General features: G+C 42.0%; 1 protein-coding gene across 1 annotated transcript in view; it reads right to left on the bottom strand.

Moving 5' to 3' along the window:
* Window positions 1-20,275, bottom strand: part of ARAP2 (ArfGAP with RhoGAP domain, ankyrin repeat and PH domain 2) — a 260,994-nt gene that overhangs the window by 40,786 nt on the left and 199,933 nt on the right. The window contains 6 exon segments of the mRNA XM_066573206.1: window positions 8,323-8,427; window positions 8,430-8,447; window positions 12,194-12,311; window positions 14,159-14,239; window positions 17,108-17,176; window positions 17,263-17,410. Coding sequence (XP_066429303.1) covers window positions 8,323-8,427; window positions 8,430-8,447; window positions 12,194-12,311; window positions 14,159-14,239; window positions 17,108-17,176; window positions 17,263-17,410 — 539 coding nt within the window.

Here is a 20,275-nt window from a genome sequence, read left to right as displayed (position 1 = left end):
TCACTGACTCACCCCTAACTCTCTAACTTCCCGGTGTCGTACAAACGTGAAATTTGGTACAACCATTCTTTAGGTCCTAAATAAGAAAAGTAAAGATGCCACCACTTGATTAATTGCTAAGTGCAAAAGTAAGTGCACCCCTATGTAATGTAACTTCCCTGTGTTGTACAAACGTGAAATTAGGCACAAGCATTCTTTGGGTCCTACATAGGAAAAGTAAAGGGGTCGTAACTCGATTATTCAATGCTAAGTGTAAAACTAAGTGCACCCTTATGTTATGTAACTTCACGGTGTTGTACAAATTTGAAATTTGGCAGACCATTCCTTAGGTCCTAAATATGAATAGTAAAGGGGTCATAACTAGAGATGAGCGAACGTACTCGGATAGGCACTACTCGTCCGAGTAATGTGCCTTATCCGAGTACCTCCCCGCTCGTGCTGAAAGGTTCGGGAGCTGCCGCTGCTGACAGGTGAGTCGCAGCGGGGAGCGGGGCAGAGCGGGCGGGAGAGAAGGAGAGCAAGATCTCCCCTCCGTTCCTCCCTGCTCTCCCCTGCAGCTCCCCGCTCCGTGCCGGCACCCGAACCTTTCAGCACGAGCGGGGAGGTACTCGGATAAGGCGCATTACTCGGACGAGTAGTGCCTATCCGAGTACGTTCGCTCATCTCTAGTCATAACATGATTATTCAATGTTAAGTGTAAAAATAAGTGCACCCCTATGTAATATTACTTCCCGGTGGATTTTGGCATGACCATTCTTTAGGTGCTAAATAGGAAAAGTAAAGAGGTCACAATTTGATTATTCAACGCTAAATGCAAAAGTAAGTGCACCCTTATGCTATGTAACTTCCCGGCATTGTACAAACTTAAAATTTGGCAGACCATTCCTTAGGTCCTAAATAGGTGAAGTAAAGGGGTCACAACTTAATTATTCAATGCTAAGTGCAAAAGTAAGTGCACCCCTATGTTATGTAACTTCTCGCTGTCGTACAAACTTGAAATTTGCCACGACGATTCTTTACATACCAATAGGAAAAGCACAGGGGTTGCAACTTCAATATTCAATTCTAAGCATGAAAAACTGTGAAAATCAGGGACACATGACACAGTTATTTTCTCAGAAACCATAAAGCCTAGGAAAATGTAATAAGGAGGTTCTAACACTCTTCTCTGTGTATATACTAAAGAGAATCTAACTGACCTCTATGTGTATATACTGAGCATAATCTACCTAACCCCTATGTGTTTATACTGAGGAGAATACACTGAAAGGCTGTAAAGTACATAAGGAAGCGGCCATGAACTGCAGGGATGGAGCATGCATTTAAGGCTAAGAAGGGGCTGCAACCTTCAGTCGGGGGTTAAATGTGAATAAAAATGGGTGTTACCTTTAAAGGTAAAAAGTGAGGAGAGTGGGAGGGGTGGCACATTTTGTAGAGGGTCATTGGTACATGCAGTCTGGAGAGAATCTAACGCTCCTCTATGTGTATACATATTTTATTTCTCGGTTCCTCTGAAGTAAACATGACTCCATAAACGTTTTTGTGTAAACAACACGTAAACACCTGTATCAAATTAAGTGAGGCGAACCCGAGTTTTTTAGCTAGTTACTATATAAAGAAAAAATAAGATATGGTTCTAAAAGTTTTGTTAAAAGTTAAATATGTAGGACTAGTGTTGAGTGAACTGTACTAGTAGAACCCTGTTTGGCAAAGAGTATGGTTTGGTATGAACCCAAACTGAGCTTTTAGCAAAGTTCTACCCAAAACAGGGTTCTACTAGTTTAATTCACTCAAAACGCTTCCTGAACACTAGTAGATAACCCTGTCTAAAAGCCATAAAGCTCTGTACGACACTCTAATGTCATAGATTAGATAAGAGATAATACATAATAAATAATAATAGTGTCACACAGGGCTTTTATGATGCTCAGACAGTGTTACACACCAGTTTTAGGGGTTTTGCTGAACTTCTGCTTTGGTTCAAAGTAAATTGGACCAAACTCAACCTTTTGCAAAAGTTCTGTGAACCGGCTGAACCAAACTTTTCAAAAGTTTGCATATTACTACTTATAACAATATAAAGTAAAATGGGAAACTGATAAAATGCATGCAGATGCAGTTACTAGATGATGGTAAATTAACAATAGGAAAGGACAATTCCACTTTAACCCCTTGAGTGGCACGCCCCGAAATTTTCCGGGACGAGCTCCACTGCTCATAGCAACATAGCCCGGAAGATTTCCGGGCTATGTTTCACTATGGGAGCTGCAGAGCACAATGCCACAAGCTGTGACAGTGTGCTCTGCCTGCACAGACCCACACAGAGCAGTGCAAGGGCTTTGAAAAACCAGCAGAAGATATTGCCGACATGCCGGCAATCTCCTGCACTGGTTTGTTTACAGGTTGCCATAGAGACCACCGGCTTGTCAGAAGCAAGCCGATGGTCTCTGTGGCAGGGAGAGCTGGTTGTTAGCTGTCAGAGGACAGCTAGGTACCAGCTCTTACAGCAGAAATCAGAGAAAACCTCCGATCTCTGCTGTGTTAACCCTTTACATGCTGCAGTCTATGTGACTGCAGCATGTAAAGGGCTGTCACTGCAGCATGTAAAGGGCTGTCACCATCGGACCCCCGGAATGTGATCAGGGGTCCTGATGGGTCCCTGTGGAAGTCCCCTAAAGGGACAAAAGAAAAAAAAAGTAAAAAAAATTATAAAAAAAATAATAAAAACACTTGTCTCCCTTTACTTTGTAAAAAATAAAAAATAGAATCACACATGTGGTATCCATGCGTCGTAATGACCCAGAGAAGGAAGTTAATACATTATTTAACCCCTTAATGACATGGCCCCTTTTTTTCTTTTTTCCCCATTTCTTTTTTTCCTCCCCCCCTGTTTAAAAAATCACAACTTGTCCCGCAAAAAACAAGCCCTTATATGGCCATGTCAATGGAAAAATGAAAAAGTTATGGCTCTTGAAACGCAACTGCAAAATTAGTTGAAATTCAATGATTAGACCATTTTAAAAAACCTGCCCTAGTGGGCACGACAGAGTGGTAGGAAACCCGCCACTCAAGGGGTTAAAGGGCTATAAAGTCTACTTTTATAGACATGTCAGAAAATAGTAGAAGTGTGGCTCATGAGCTGGAAATCCACTATTTCTCCAAATATGGCCATGACACTATTAGTGATTCAGCACCATTATCTACAATGTCAGGCTTTATTCCCACGAGCGCATATACGCCGCGTTTTCACGCCCGGGCACATAAATGGTACCGATGTGAAGCATTGGTTTCCAATGCAGTCTTTCACATGGGCGAATATACGGTGCGTAAATACGCTGTCAGTGTGAAAAAAAGAACATATACGTGGCCAGTGCTTATACGCACAGCCAAAACATAGTTCTGGAACTATGTTTTGGCCAATATACGCCAGCGGGTCCAATAGACTCCTATGGAAGCAAGAAAAGAGAAGGGAGGGGGAGGCATTTTTGAAGCGTCCAACACTGCAAAAAGCTTACAGGTGCCTCTATATAGACAATGGAAGGCAACCTGAGGATTTTGGCAGAGCGAGGGTTTTTTGGGGTGTGGCGTATTTTTTCGCTAAAAGCGATGCTCGCGGTCATGCGAATGAACGGGAAAATGCTGGCAGTGATCACGGAAAAAAGCCCATTCAGGAACTTATACGGGGTTGTCCAATTGTAAACTATTGATAGCCATCAAAAGAATATCAACGGAAGTCCACAAATTAGAATCTCTGCTGATCAGCTGTTTGCCGGGCTGTTGTGCTCATGCACTGATCTGTTTTCTGCAGGAAGCAGCTCCATTCTAACCACAGTTGCCAGGTTTGGTTTTTCAAAGTTAGACCTCGGTCAGATGACCGTTTTTTGCCGCGATTTGCGGATGCGATCTGCACATATATAGAACCATTGCTTCGCAATGAGATCGGTCACATGACCGCTTTTTATGCGGATGTCCGATAAATTATTGGACACGAGGAATCGCAGATCGCGCCTATCTGCGTTCTGCGATTCCTTGTGTTCTATATATGCGCTCAATTGGGCCGGTGGCAGCAACGCCGACCCCATTGAGAACATATACTATAAAGATCATTCTTCTTTGCCACAGCTGTAACAGCTGTGGCAGAGAAGGACGATGTTCGCCCGTTGAATTCAATGGAGCCGGCAATACAGCCGGCTCCATTGAAAGCAATGGGCTGCCGGCGAGCGCGGCATGAATTTTCGGGTAGGGCTTAAAAATATAAGCCCTTCCCTGAAAAACATCCAAAAATGTGTAAAAATAAATAAAAAAAATATACTCACCTTGTACCTGCAGCCGGAGTTCAGCCGCGGCCGGCAGTTCTCCTGAACTGCTCTGTGTAGTATTCAGCAGGTATAGTATTCTGATTGGTGAGGGCTGTGACCAATCAGAGGCAGCCCATTCATCAGGTGGGGATTTTAAATCCCCGCCTGCTGAAGACTACACAGAGCAGTTCAGGAGAACTGCCTGCCGGCCGCGGCTGAACTCCGGCTGCAGGGACAAGGTGAGTATATATATATATTTTTTTTTTTTACACATTTTTGGATGTTTTTCAGGGAAGGGCTTATATTTTTAAGCCCTTCTCGAAAATTCATGCCGCGCTCGCCCGCAGCCCATTGCTTTCAATGGATCCGGCTGTACTGCCGTCTCCATTGAATTTCAATGGGTTGGACAGCACTCCTTTGATCGGGCCCGTTTCGCCGAAAATGCTGCTAACTGCAGATTTTTTGGGGAATCGTCGGCCCGGTCACGCAATTTGCGGATGCACATCCGTCATGTGATCCGCAAATCGTGGCAAAAAACGGTCGTCTGACCGACCGAGGCCTTACTATTCACTTCATATGCCATAAAAAAAATACTCAATGCCCGAATCACTCTGTCATCCCTCTCCCCCACTGAACAAAAATCAATCAGAATGTTGCATGTACTCTGAAATATCATGAATTAAAACTGCAGTTCACTCTATAAAAGACAAAAAAAAATTGAGCGATAATCATCCCATGTAAATGGCCCTTAATACAGAAGGTAAATATGCCCATGTCAATGAGCCTTTAATTGCTTTAACTCATCAAGGACAGGTTAATAAGGTGGTTCTTGTTATAGTTAGCCACAATCCTGCTTTAAAAAGCTCCCTCCATAGGAAAGAAGGTAGATAGTCTTGCTATTTCTTGGCCTGTATTCTCATTTATTACTACTCTTTTCTCTCGTAAATCTGTAACACTTATTGTAAATCAACTATCTTAAACTCTGCATGTGAGACCAGATTACTCCTGCCTTGCATATCAATATAAATGTAGTAATGCTGTCATCATGCCAACATGCAGAAAAAAATGAATATGTCATTTTACGATGTTGAGAATGTCATAAAAATAAAAACCGAAAAACAATGCCACACTTTTTTCTCAACTTCACTCCAATTAACAACTTTTAAAGATTATCAATACATTATATGGTACACAAAATGATTCCTTAAAAAAAACCCAACTTATCTTACAATAAACAAGCCATAAGACTATGTCGGTGGAAAAATACAAAAAAATGGCTGATCCCTAAAGCGTACCGCGATTATAATAATAATAATCTTTATTTGTATAGGACCACCTTATTCCGGAGCACTTTCAAAGCATGGGGGGGGGGGGGGGGGGCACAAACAGTAAGACAATTACATGTTGTATACAATTATTTGGAGACAGACGGGGTGGGGTGGTTCAGGAGGTATGGGGCAGGAGGTGAGGCACGGGGTAATACAAACAATACTGAAATTGTGTGGTATTTAATTATTAGGAAACAAAATTGTGGTGTGATAAGGAGGTACAGCATCAGAAAATGTATACAATAGGCAATATGGAGATTGTGGGGAGCTAATGGGAGGGGCAGGGGGCATGTTGTGGGGGATTAGATCAGGATATTTGGTATGCCTCCCTGAAGAGATGTGTTTTGAAGGTACATCTGAAGTTCCGTGCATCGGGGATTGTCCAGATGTTTCGGGGTAGTGCGTTCCAGAGGACTGGTACTGCTCTAGAGAAGCCCTGGAGATGAGTATGTGAGGATCTAATTAGAGGGGAGTTTATTCTAATTGTGTTGGTTAATCAGAGTGTGTGGGCTGGGTGGTGTACGGACAGGAGGGAGGCGATGTAAGGTCGTGCAGCGCCATGGAAAGCTTTGTGGGCAAGGTTGATGAGTTTGAATTTAGTTCTGTAATGGATTGGCAGCCAGTGCAGCGACAGGCACAGTGCAGAGGCATCTGAGAAGCGGCTAGATAGGAAAATAAGTCTAGCTGCCACATTTACTATGGACTGACTCATCGTAGACTTTCATTGTTGGTTAGGCTGGTTGGGTCCACCCTCTTCTACATGTATTTCCAAGAATTAACTGGTCTTGGTTCTGGTCAGCAATAGAGCTGGCCATGCATGCATAGTCATTCCATACTGCAATAAACACATTAGGTATAGAAATGACAGAGAGCCCCTACTAATCTGTCGTATGACATTATTAAAGGCTCATTTGAAACAGCCAATAAAACGTGAATATGACATATAAGTGAAAAACCAATAAGATATGGTCAGTAATATTGTAAGTGTGAATAAAAATGTGTCATTAATGTGTATTATATAGTGTTGGGAAGGTTTTTATTATCGCTGTATCTTAGCTCTATTTATGTTGTTGTTGTTTTCTTGTAACAGACATGGAAATAATGCCTAGTCTCCAGCAGGTTTTCACTAATTGAAGCGAGGTCTTTACTTGTCCTGTGGGTCTTTTTGGTCTTTGTCAGTCTTTGATAGATTATTGTTCCTGTTTAATTGGCAAAGTCTCTTGGATGTCATTGATCTATACCAAAGAATGAGCTAAAGGAACAAGTGAAATAAGGAAAGAAAATTTATCCTGTAAGAGTCAGATGAAACTGAGAGCCGCATTTAATAATGAGTTTGAGATTCACTTCAATAAAAGCTTTAACATTTTAGCAACTCTCAAATCCTCTTTCTAATATTACAGTCTCACGAACAATATTTAACTTAAATCCTGGGTATGAATTATAGTGCCTTCTCGCTTAAGTACTCTCCGACTTTTATTTTTCTCAACTTGTCAGTTCTACTTAACACATATGGTCTGTGAAATTATGAATGTGTTACCCAGCAACGAGGAATCAAATTGGAGAAAAAGAGGTGGAAAACTGCATATACAAGATCACACATTGTCATATTTACATCTAGGAGGCTCATGGGCAGATATTAGATCACTGACTATTTCTAGATATTTTATTCTTTCTGCACAACTATCCGCTTGTATTACAATCAAGCGCTGCAAGGAATTTCAAGTTTATGACGCCCTTTATTCATATATGATGTTTCATTTTTTAAAATAATTAGCCATGTTCCTGCTCTTCTTTATTGTAATGGTGTATACCTAAATTAACTATTATTTACAGGCCATGTGTTGTCCGTGTAATTACATGGACAGCATGCAGCCTCAATATAGCTTAAAAGGCTACACACAAGGACATTTGTTCTAGACCTATGGCTCACGTGAAAAAAACCTCATGCCATGTCCTATTCCTGTATGCTTCACAACATGAAATAGGACATACAATTCATGGGAATGTGCATTGTCTGTTTATATCGGATAGCACATGGTTAGATATCCATATACTGCCCAATGTGTGTTGCGCCTCAGTTCCTTGAGGACAACTCACATTTACAGCTGTTTGGCCTTGGCTTTCAATGTGGAAAGAAATCAAGTTTCTCACATGAACAAAACAAAATAACGTCCAGTTTGTACACGCAGTTAGTGATGAGTGAACTTTTGAAAAGTTTAGATTGGCTAGTTATCAAAACTTTTGCAAAAAGTTGAGTTTAGTCTGAATTAGTTTGAACCAAACTGGAAGTTCATCAAAACTCCTACAACTGGTGTACAGCACTATCTAAGAGCCATAAAAGCCTTATATAGCACTCTGAGAGTCTTATACAGGGCTTTTATGGTTCTTAGACAGTGTTATTCACCAGTGTTCAGGACTAACGTTGAGCAAACCTAACCAGTAGAACACAGTTTTGGGCTGAACTTTGTTATAAGCTTAGTACGGGTTTGTGTCAAACCGGACTTTTAGCAAAGTTCGACCTGAAACAGAGTTGTACTGGTTCGGTTCACTCAACACTATGTGCAGTTAAGCAAACAATATAAAATTGATCTACTTAACCTAAGTTAAAAGGCCTTACCATTGCTCCAGTATGAATACAGAAAAGCATTTTCATCCCTTTAATTCATAGCATCTTTAGAAAAAAAATAAAGACTTACCAACATGCGATAAGTAATTACTTGCATAAAATGGTTTAACAAGCAGGTAAGCTGTTCCAGGATCAGGAAGCATACTCCATTCTAGAACTGTAGCTAAAACATTTCTTTGTAGTGCATAGGACGTTCTAGAAAATAAGAAAGAGAAATGAAAATGTGCATTCAGTGTCCTTGTTTCACATACAGTATGTTAGAGCAGTAGAGGGTGAGAAAAGTGAGGCATTTTCTCTCATCACATTTTTAAGGTTGTCAAGGACTTAAGAGGATTTGTCCCACAACACACACTTTGCTCCTAAATGCTATCAAATGGGTACAAATGTACATAGAAACGGATTACAGTCGAAAATTTGACTGAAATATACCTTTTATGGTATTTTTCTGTTCCTTCTTTCCCCTCAGAGTTGCCAAGAATGGGAAAAACTGTGGGAGGGATTCAAAGTAAGTGCACAAGATGACACTAGAGAGACTTTCTGTCATGACACCAACTGCTTCTGGGTTCCAGGACATGTTTAGTGTGACGAAAGCCACGGGGGGAAACAATTCCATCTCTCTATGGACTGACACGCTGGCTGAGCTGTCTGTCATCTCAGCCAGCTTATAAGTGACATGTTTTAGGTATTTAAACCTGCTCCTCCGAGCAGATGATAGTGGTTATGCAATTCAGTTTCCTGGTATGTCTAGTTCAGTTTTCCTAGTCTTGGTATGTGATGGTTGGGAGTGGTTGTTTTTCGTCAATGTATTGTGCTGTAGCTTCTTCTGTATCAGTTTTTACCCTTAAAGGGGTTGTCCCGCTGCCCAAACTAATTTTTTTTCCCCCATGAATGCCCTGTAGAGTAGAAGCATCACACACAACAGCCTTTCCCATAAAAAACAATATTTTCCTCACCTTTTTATTCCTTTTCTTCCCCTTATAAAAAGCTTGCCTGAAGAACTTTTTAAAGATGGCGCCGCTGGGTAGTTCCCATCATGCACTGCTGCCTCTCTCTCCTCAGTGTGCGCGCTCCTGATGATGCCGGTCACATGACTGGAGGACCGGCGTCATGCACGCTTCACTGCTTTGAATGGAGCCGGCAGCCGGCGGGGAGATGAAGGAATCTCCTGCTAACAGCTGTCACAGCAGTAAGCAGGAGATCGTGATCTCTATCAGCACTTTCAATAGTAGAAAGTGAAAGTAGCACCAAGCATGATGCACACACACATGCCCCCCCTCACAGTGCCCACACACAGTGCCCCCTCCAGTGCCCACACACATGCCCCCCCTCACAGTGCCCCCTCCACTCTGCCCCCCACAGTCCCCCCCCCCTCCAGTGCACCCCCCTCCACAGTCCCCCCCTTCAGTGTCCACACACAATGCACCCCCAAAGTGCCCACACACAGTGCACCATCCCACAATGACCTCCCCACAGTGCCCTCCACAGTACACCCCCTCAGTGCCCCCACCACACACATGCTCCTCCGCAGTGCACACCCCACAATGCCCCCACCACAGTTCCCCCCTCCAGAGTCACCCACCACAATGCCCTCCCACAGTCCCCCCCCCACAATGCCCTCCCACAGTCCCCCCCCAAAGTGCACTCTTGCATCCACCTCCGCCAGAAGTCTATGTGACAGCACATCCACCTCCGCCAGAAGTCTATGTGAAAGCACATCCACCTCCGCCAGAAGTCTATGTGAAAGCACATCCACCTCCGCCAGAAGTCTATGTGACAGCACATCCACCTCTGCAAGAAGTCTGTGACAGCACATCCACCACTGCAAGAAGTCTATGTGACAGCACATCCACCTCCGCAAGAAGTCTACCTGAAAGCACATCCACCTCCGCCAGAAGTCTACGTGACAGCACATCCACCTCCGCTAGAAGTCTACGTGACAGCACATCCACCTCTGACAGAAGTCTACGTGACAGCATATCCACCTCCGCCAGAAGTCTATGTGACAGCACATCCACCTCTGCAAGAAGTCTGTGACAGCACATCCACCACTGCAAGAAGTCTATGTGAAAGCACATCCACCTCCACTAGAAGTCTATGCGAAAGCACATCCACCTCCGCCAGAAGTCTATGTGACAACACATCCACCTCTGCAAGAAGTCTGTGACAGCACATCCACCACTGCAAGAAGTCTATGTGAAAGCACATCCACCTCCGCCAGAAGTCTACGTGACAGCACATCCACCTCCGCCAGAAGTCTACGTGACAGCACATCCATCTCCACCAGAAGTCTACGTGACAGCACATCCACCTCTGCCAGAAGTCTACATGACAACACATCCACCTCCGCCAGAAGTCTACGTGACAGCACATCCACCTCCGCAAAAAGTCTATGTGACCGCACACCCACCCCGCAAGAAGTCTATGTGACCGCGCACCCACCCCACAAGAATTCTATCTCCCTCCCCCCCGCAAAGTGACAGCCCGCGCCCGATTACCGCACAACCCTTCCCCCCCTCCCCCCGCAAAGTGACAGCCTGCGTCCGATTACGGCACCCCCCCCCCCGCTAAGTGACAGCCCACGCCCGATTACCGCACAACCCCCCCCCGCAAAGTGACAGCCCGAGCCCGACTCCTGACCAGCCCACCCCCCCCAGCCACAAGGGACAGGCCGCCCCCCTCCCACAGCCCAACCACACCCCCTTCTCATTGACTTACCCAGCCCAGAAGGAAGGTCCGCCGGGGGAAGCTACTCCTCTTCTGTCTGCCGGAGCCAGGGGAAGTCAGGAGAAGACTGCGCATGCACCTGCGTCAGGCGCGTTCACAGGGACCTGAGCAGCCAGAAGAAGAGCGCCTGCGCGACTGATGGGAGAAGACCCGCTGATGGGAGAAGAGCCAAGGAATGGTCGGAGCCAAGGCAACGGACAGGTAAATATAGGGGGGGGGGGCACCGGATCAGGTAAGTATATATCTTCTGTATGGCGTATTTACAAAGCACACGTTATATTACAAAGTGCTTTGTAATAGCCATACAGAAGTATATAGATGCATTTGTCACGGTGGGACAACCCCTTTAATTACTTGTGTGGTTTTGCTCCTTTCTTGTATCTTTTGTCAGGTGTTCTCTGTGTTTTCACTGGGTCTAAACGATTTAGTCCATTACTGGTACTCGTCTCTCCCTCTGACTTCATGTAGGGTCATTTCAGGGAAGCCCAGCTTCTTATTGCATTTACCCGTATCAGGGTAGGTGCTCTACTCGTTAGGCAGGATCAGCCACTTGACGATTAGGGATAGGTCTTGGCCTTTCCTTGTTCTTCACCCTGAGGTATATTGCAGCTCCCTTTAATAGCCTAGTCTTTATTACTGTGTCATTCATGCTGGATGTGACACTTTTTGCTGCAAGCCCCAAAATGCTTTGCATGTACCTTAACTTCATTGGACCTCCCCCAGCTGCAATTTCACCGATTTCTCAGTTTGACCTTCACTGGTGTAGTCACAGGCATACAGTTATGCTAAGAAAGCATTGAGAGAGTCCAATACAAGTGACCCTTGGTAGATTTTTGTGTGCTGTTATCTCAATAGATGGATGTGCAAAGAGGCTTACAATTGAAACAGCAGGGGGTGCCACTGTAAGGTGAAAATAGCAATATCTTTGGATGTATACATTTTCTAATACACTTCCGAATGGTAAAATATGGATTTCTCTGTAAATAATACAATCCCCTTTGCTTGCTTTAATATTGTCTCTTTATGCAGAACAGTACACAGGTACATGTTAATGTTCTAATATTAAAACTCTGCATTAATTTACAGTAGTCAATATGTTAGAATCCAATAGAAGAGCCCTGTCTTCATAGCTCAATCCATACAGGTTGATGTTTTAATATGAACCATTTATATAGTACAAACGAGCATGTAAATAGCTGGACACATAAATTACATACCAAGTTCTTCATTCTCAATCACTTCAAATGTGGTCCAGACCATTTCCTTCGATGGGATGATGTTTCTGATGCCAGCCACACAATTTGTGAGTTCTGCAGCTGCCATATTTGGTGACACCTGCAACATCACAAAAATATTAAAAATGAAGTTTATGAATATTTTACATAACTGAAGGCTATCATTACAGCTTCAGGTCAAATGTGCATTTCAGCATCATTTCAAATTTTTTTTTATTTTTCTTTATTCTCTCCCTTATTCAAGTCGCTCAGATTTTATAATAGCTCATTTTTTCCTACTTTCAACATGTCAATTTCAATAACCGACTATTCACTTGCTGACTAATATATCCCACTCCTTTGACAGATGTCATTGTAACACAATAATCAATGTTATTCACTTCACCTACCAATGGTATGGCCGATTGGTGTATGAGTCAATGCCACAGTATTTCAAATACAATATATTGGCCTCATGTGCAAAATCTATTGTCAGGACACCTTAACAGATGAAACCCGTCATCTGTGGCATCTTATGTTCTTCAGAATATGGGCAGCATAATAGCTCTGCAGAATATACTGGATCTATATAAGTGTTTGATGATATTAGCGCTTTGAGTGCTCCCATGACTCCCATTTTCGGAGTAGGAAAACAGTACCCATGGGCTTAAATGAAATGTCATATGAGGACACAGAACAGTCCCCATTGACTATAATGTGGTCACTCAAGTTTCTGGCAGTTTGACTTGTATCTTAATGGAAATCAGCAAAGGAGGCTCTAAACAAAACCTCGAACAATGATGAAAACAGGCCTTAGGTAAGGCATAGCAACTGGTGCATGAGCCCTAATATTTTTGGATGACTTGAGTAGTGATGAGCGAACTTTTGAAAAGTTTGGTTCAACAGTTACTCCAAACTTTTGCAAAAAGTTTGGCTTGGTCTGAATTATTTTGAACCAAACTGTATGTTCACCAAAACCCGTAAAAATGAAGTATCACACAGTCTAAGAGCCATAAAAACCCTGTATAAATGTTTTTAAATTATTTTACAGGATTTCATGGCTCTTAGTATTATAAACCAATGTTCAGGACTAGTGCTGGGCGAACCTAGCCAGTAGAGCCCTGCTTCGGGTAGAACATTGCTAAAAACTCAGTTCAGGTTCATGCAGAATTAAACCTTTAGCAAAGCTTGACCCAGAACAGGGTTCTACTGGTTCAGTTTGCTCAATACTAGACTTGACCTATAGTCAAAGTAAAATAATGTATAAGAACATTAGATAAGTGATTGTACCATTACACAATTACATTACAGTATATATTTAACTGCTGAGACCTGCAGATATCACAAGACCACCCAAATGTCTCATGTGAAGAACATAACACCATGGTTGACTACCATTCTATTCACTTCCAAGGAACAGGCAATGGGAATGGAACAACAGTCAAGCATGTTCACTGCAATTCGATTTGCAATGAGGATTTGGGTAGACTGGCCTTGGGATTGTAGGGATCCCAGGGGTTGGACACCCAGCAATTGGACATTTATCCTATATCCTGTGGATAAAAGATAAATGTTTTCATGGGAAACCTCCTTTAAAGTAAATGTTATGCATCCCCCACTTAGGACTTTCACTAAGCATAACATGGTGTATCATTTTGCTAAGAGTGTCTCTTTAAGGCCTGTTTCACACGGGTGACAAAGTCGCGTGATTTTCTTGCATTCCAACAATGCTACAAATCGCATGTATGTGAAGCTCATGCTTTCCTATGGGTTCCTTCACATTTGCGATGTTTTGTAGCATGGGACATTGTGATTTCTATAATAGGTCTTTTCTTCATTGGATATTCCCTGCACTAGAGAACAGATCATATCCATGTTGTGGGTTTAAATATGTTTCTCTTGAAGCATACAGTTATATTCCTATTTTCATTGTCTACTATTATAAAAATAAACCACAGAATGCATTACCCTTATAATAACACACATGTCGGGGTCTTTTCTTTCTAAAAATACTTCAAGCAGCAAGTCCCCAGACTGTGGAATCTGTATCTGAAACACACAAAGGATTCAATGATTGCACAGACTTAAAAATAGACGTCTTGTCCTTCTGCGGCACAGTATACGCTTCTCACCAGATTCTGCCCATTTACTAGTGTTAATGAGGTTTTCCATACTTGTATAAATAAAAAGGAAGAAAGAAAAAGCTAAATACACATTCTACTATATAAAAGATGAGTCTTAGCAGGATTTCAAATGAGCTTATTAATGGGAAATGACACAAAGTTGAGTTAGAATAAGAAGATCTAGGACATACATAACAAAGTCTTACTGCTTATTTTTACTGACTATGAGGAAGATTTACTAAGACCGGTATTTTTAATGCTGGTCTCTGTTTAATTTCTGCCCGGGTACAATGTGATGAATATATGAAGAGGTACAGGCCTATTAGTATGTTAGGTGCATCTTGGCTCCTCCATGCACAACACAGAAATCTATGCCTGCTAGGAACTGGCAGGCATAGATTATACATACTTGTGTTGGTCTTGAGTGGCCAACCCTTCTACTGACAAGACCTGCCCACTTTTTATAAAAAGTGTCAAGGTCATCGCATATAGAGTCACAAAATTGATTGCTTTTATAGGATAGAATTCTGGCATAAAGGGTTCTGTAAATGTCCCTCTAGATTTGTGATTGTCACCTTTACAAGACTCTATGGGAGGATCCCAAGAACGGCACAGACGCTGAAAAATGCTTTTTTAACCCCCCCCCCCCCCCCTCCCCAACAGGCACTTCAAAATTGGAAAAACTCTCCTGGAATTGTCAACTTTTTTTATTGTAGATTTTGCAATTATGTCTCATGTTATTGTATTAGATACATAATTTGGTTGCCTTAAGTTTGTTTCTTACCTCTTTCTGATATAGCTAATCTTATAGGAAGCAATTTTGAACCCATATAATGTATTAAATAACTTTTATTACATTTTCTTGGTAAAGGGTGCAATGGAAAAAAGCTATTTCACCATTATTTTTTTGGTTTTATTTTTCGGCGTTCACCATGTGGTATACATACTATGTAAACTTTATAAAGGGCACTATGATTACGACAACACCAATTTGTGTAGTTTTTCTTATGTTTTATTACTTTTGCACAAATAGTGTAATGTTTTACTGTATAGGTTGTTACAGAAGTGTTGATAGCAATTCTGTGCATTTATTTTATCTATTCAAAAACACTTTCCTCTTTTTTTGATAAATTGCAGCATCTGTAGGGTTAATTGACATAGAAGAGTGTCAAAAGAGGCGTAAAAAAAAAACCCTATATAGAACAATCAGAGAGCAAGGACAGTTGATAAAATTTTACTCCTCCCATGGGACAGGCAGGAGAATCACAGATGGTTCTCTATTGCCTAATCATCCTCTGCTGACCTACTTCTGCTCTGTACACAGACTGAAATGACAAATTCAGTATTCCTGACCTCTTCTCACATGGCTCAAAGTCTTCGTTGTCTGCCCTTCAATGTAATTCTGCTTGGCACATTATATAGGTGAAATTATGAAAGACCAAGACAGACTACACAAGGGACTGTCCATACACTGCTGATGATGATTATCCATTCAGTCGAGGCCAACTTTTGGTCACTTTATGGATCATCGTTCTCCTTGCTCTCCTATCCTTGTCTAGCTATGATCCATGACATTTTTTGGCAGAAATAGTGGAGTAGTTTGTCATTGCTTTCTCCACCCCTCCCCATTTATCTGAGCTTGGGACCTGAGTTTAGCTAGCTACATGGCTGGGTTGTCCACACACTATACAGATACAAACAGGGGTGAAGGGACAGAAAGACTACAGAAGGCCATCAAACTCATAATGCAAAGGAGTAATTAAGACTGAACAAAGCATAGAGTGTCCATATTACAATTTAATGGGCTCTTAGCAGAGATGAGCGAGCATACTCGCTAAGGCAAACTACTCGAGCGAGTAGTGCCTTATGCGAGTACCTGCCCATTCGTCTCTAAAGATTCGGGTGCCGGTGGGGGAGAGCGGTGAATTGTGGGAGTGAGCAGGAAGGAGCGGGGGGGAGAGAGTGAGAGAGAGATCTCCCCCCTGTTGCTCCCCACTCTCCCCCGCCGCTCCCCACCGGCACCCGAATCTTTTGAAACGAGCGGGCAGGTACTAGCATAAGGCACTACTCACTCGAGTAGTTTGCCTTAGCGAGTACGCTCGCTCATCTCTAGCTCTCAGTAGTTACTATTCCAATGTTGGCACAAGGCTCTGTTTGCACTAGTTGAATGGCTTCTGTTCAATAACAGGATAATAATAGAAGTGATGGAGCTGAGATGGATCCACTTTTGAACAGATCAAACCAGTCATAGGTGGATCCCACTGTTTTTAATGGTGTCCTTTGGGGTTGCAATATGATTTGGAAATGTTTGTTGACAAGAATAACACTGCATACTACATTATTCCTGCCATCAAACATAGTGGAATGTTTCATAGTAACTAAAGGTAACCCCGGAACACAGATGTGAACGGAGCGAAGAAGTTGCTGGGATAAGATAGGTAAATACAATTCTTTGTAAGTATCTCATTCAGTTAGCCTTATACAAACAACAGGGACTCTGTGATTAGTTATTTCTGTGATTTCAGCCAGGAAGCTTTCTTTACAGATGAGTGACAGCACTAAAGATGTAAACAAATGCAATATTGGCCTGAAATCTTGTCTTGCAGAGATTTTTATTAGACAAGACAAAAGCCGATAGTATACGTGCTCTTCTAGTTAAGCACCACATTTTGAAAAGTGTCAGACAATATTAATTGGGAGACGTATCCACTATTGACATTCACAATGATACAGTTCATAATTTCATTGCATCTCATAACACCATCTTTTGCAATGGGAAAATAAAGTCTATCACCTGGGTATCTTTCCATTTAGTAATAAAATGGTTTTCAATAGCCATTTGCTGCAGTTGTTCTTGGCTTACCTATTAAAAGAAAAAAACAAAGATAAAAGTAACACTAGGCTACACTTTTTTTAGCATTAAAAACATGGAAGAGGGGCACATCTTACATCAAAAATCTCAGCGAATAGACGGATCAGCTCTTCTACAACGCGAATCTCTGCATCATGCTGTCCATTGGTTTGAAAGAGGCAAGGAGCGAATGCTTTCGCCAAAGTGTGTGTATCAAGATTATTGACATCTGAACATTTTTGGATTCTGATGCAAGAGAAAAAGAGACACTTGTAAGAATGATGATGATGAGAACATTTGGGTGATGGTGAAGAATGGAATGGCTCTATTGTAATCAAGCATGAAAACATACTTTTGTATTATAAATAGAGATGAGCTAATATACTTGTTTCGAGTAATTACTCGATCGAGCACCGCGATTTTTGAGTACTTCCATACTCGGGTGAAAAGATTCAGGGGGCGGGGGGAGGCGCGGCGGAGCGGGGGGTAGTAGCGGGGAACAGGGGGGAGCCCTCTCTCTCTCCCTCTCCCCCCCACTCCCCGCTGCAACCCCCCACTCACCCACGGCGCCCCCCGAATCTTTTCGCCCAAGTACGGAAGTACTCGAAAATCGCGGCGCTCGGGCGAAAAAGGGGCGTGGCCGAGTAGGTTTGCTCATCTCTAATTATAAACAGTTGAACTACTTATGATTTTAATACTATAACAAACGTCATTTATATTTTATTCTGTTCAGGTAGTGAATACAGTATAAAGAAGCATCAGGCTATACTACTACAGAAGCTCCTCTGGTAGTAAATATCCCATAGCTATTCTATGTTTGACATATCATAGTTAAATGTCAGACATTTTGATTGTTATAGGTCTGGATACTAAAATCCCATGATCTATGCAAATACAAGGTCAAAATGGCAATGTTTGCACATATTATGTGATGTTTATAACATGATTTGTTGTATTTAAAACCTTTCGGGCAAATTGGTATGCCTGACCTCATATATTATGGGAATAAAGAATTCTCACTGCCTTTCTCTAAAATCTAGTGGAAATCCCTCTCAGAAGATTTATTAAAGGGAGAACCAACTCTATATGGCTTCCATGCCTTTATATGAGATTTATTAAAGTCTATGGAAATCGTTGTGCATGAAAAATCAATACATACATATCTTACTAAGTCCATGCAGAAAAAAAATGATGCACTTATCTGTTTTTGAATTGAATTGAGTTTTCCTTCCCATGCATTTAGAAAGCCCCATAGTTGGTCTACAGGCTGTCCTGAATTTAGGTGTCCTAGTGTGTCTCTCATAAATGCACACAAGCTCAGCTCCCCTTCCTCTCTGCTCTTTCAGAGGCTGTGTAACATAACCACGACCATTCAATACTACACAGCTATCTCTCCATATATGTCATCTTTTCTCTAATTAGTTGTTAGTCCCATTCTCCCCCTCACGGCTGATAAGAGCAGAAAATGTACTTGGAGTCAATTACAGCATTCTGTATTAGTAGCTTTCTCTGCTCTGCTTTCTTACACCATCATCTAGCACTCTTACACAGCCCTCTGTAATAGTGAAAAGGTAGTGAATGTACATTCACAGCAAGGGAGGAATCATTAGGTTTACTATGACTGACAGAATTTGCTAAGATTTCAGTCCTTCAGTCTGCCCTACCTTGGAAAACATCAAAATGATCAAATATATACTGTGTACTAAAGCATTTTCCTATTAAGCACAGGGGAGAGAGGAGGGCAAAGGGACAGTTGGTATGGTGGTATGGGGAGAGAAAGGGAAATTGCTCAGGAGGAGAAGGGATGAGGAGGAGGAGTAGAAGTAGGAGGGTAAGGAAATTTGCTCAAGGATAAAAAGATGAAGTGGATCAAGATGTTGGACACGTTACACCCTACTGGCCTGAAACAGGATTATGCATTCTGTTAAATAGATGTTTTTGTCCAGTAGGCATTTAAATATTTTTTTTGTTATCCTATGTGCTTTCTAATGTTTGTCTTCTTCATCTTCTATATACTCTAGATGGGTCATCTCATTGAGAGGATGAACTCTTATGGAGAGCAACTATGTTTTATTTACTCTGGGGGTGGTAAATTCCCCCTACCATCCTCCTTCTACTTCTCCTCCTCCCCATCCCTTTTCCTTTTTCTCCTTTTCCCTTTCCCCTTTCTTCTTCTCCCCACACAATCCCCAGGGCAACAGCATAATCTACCGCATTGACAGCAACTATAATTCTTGTCTACTTAGCAATAATGGATTATATAACAATATGACATATGCCCTTTTTTCTCAAGTATGAATATATTGAAACTATTTTAGACCAATCCCAATAATTATTCACTTAAGAATCGGCAGGTTGACAATGAATGAGCCTTTTTTATGTAAACCCATATGAATGGAATACTGCTACTTCTATCCACAGTAGACCAGTCATCACATCAACCTAGACATGGCAGCCAGCTAGACCACGCCCCCTCACAATACTTTCAAACGCCAATATCTTAGCTGAGACACTACAGCTCGCCAAGCCAAGTCCCCCTCACACAGGTAGATCTACTATCATAGTTGTGCCCTCACACATTTAACTTCCATTATTCTAAGCGCCCCAGGTCTAGTTTTGGGTGCGTGCATGGGCTCAGGTGACCACAATTGACTTCCTGTCCTGCTCTGTGGGAAGCCAGCCACCATGTTTATTGGTTATTTATCGCTCCAGCAGACATACGTCAGCATGGGTTCCTGTGATCCCAGAAAGCACAGATACAAATAGAAAGTATTCTGTTTGTGTTTCATTTAACAGATCCGTTTGATACAACTGCACATGTGAGCTTGTAGAACAGAGCTACATTATAAAATAGATTCATTAAAAAATAATCATAATGGATGTCCAACTGAGGCTAATTGAAGGTAACTATCCAATTTTGTGTTTTTTGACTATTTGCATCGGCTAGACATGTATAAAGAACACTGATGTGAACTCAGCCTAATCTATCAATTGCTCAATACTTTCCTTGCATGAATCACATAAGAGCTATTGCAGCACTGTGCAGAATATATAAAGTGCGTGTGAAAGGTATTGCAGATCAGTGATGGTAAAGTCCTACTGCAGTGAATA

The sequence above is a fragment of the Eleutherodactylus coqui genome, chromosome 7, assembly GCF_035609145.1.
Source record: "Eleutherodactylus coqui strain aEleCoq1 chromosome 7, aEleCoq1.hap1, whole genome shotgun sequence".
Lineage (NCBI taxonomy): Eukaryota > Metazoa > Chordata > Amphibia > Anura > Eleutherodactylidae > Eleutherodactylus > Eleutherodactylus coqui.
This window is presented reverse-complemented; position numbering and strand designations above follow the sequence as displayed.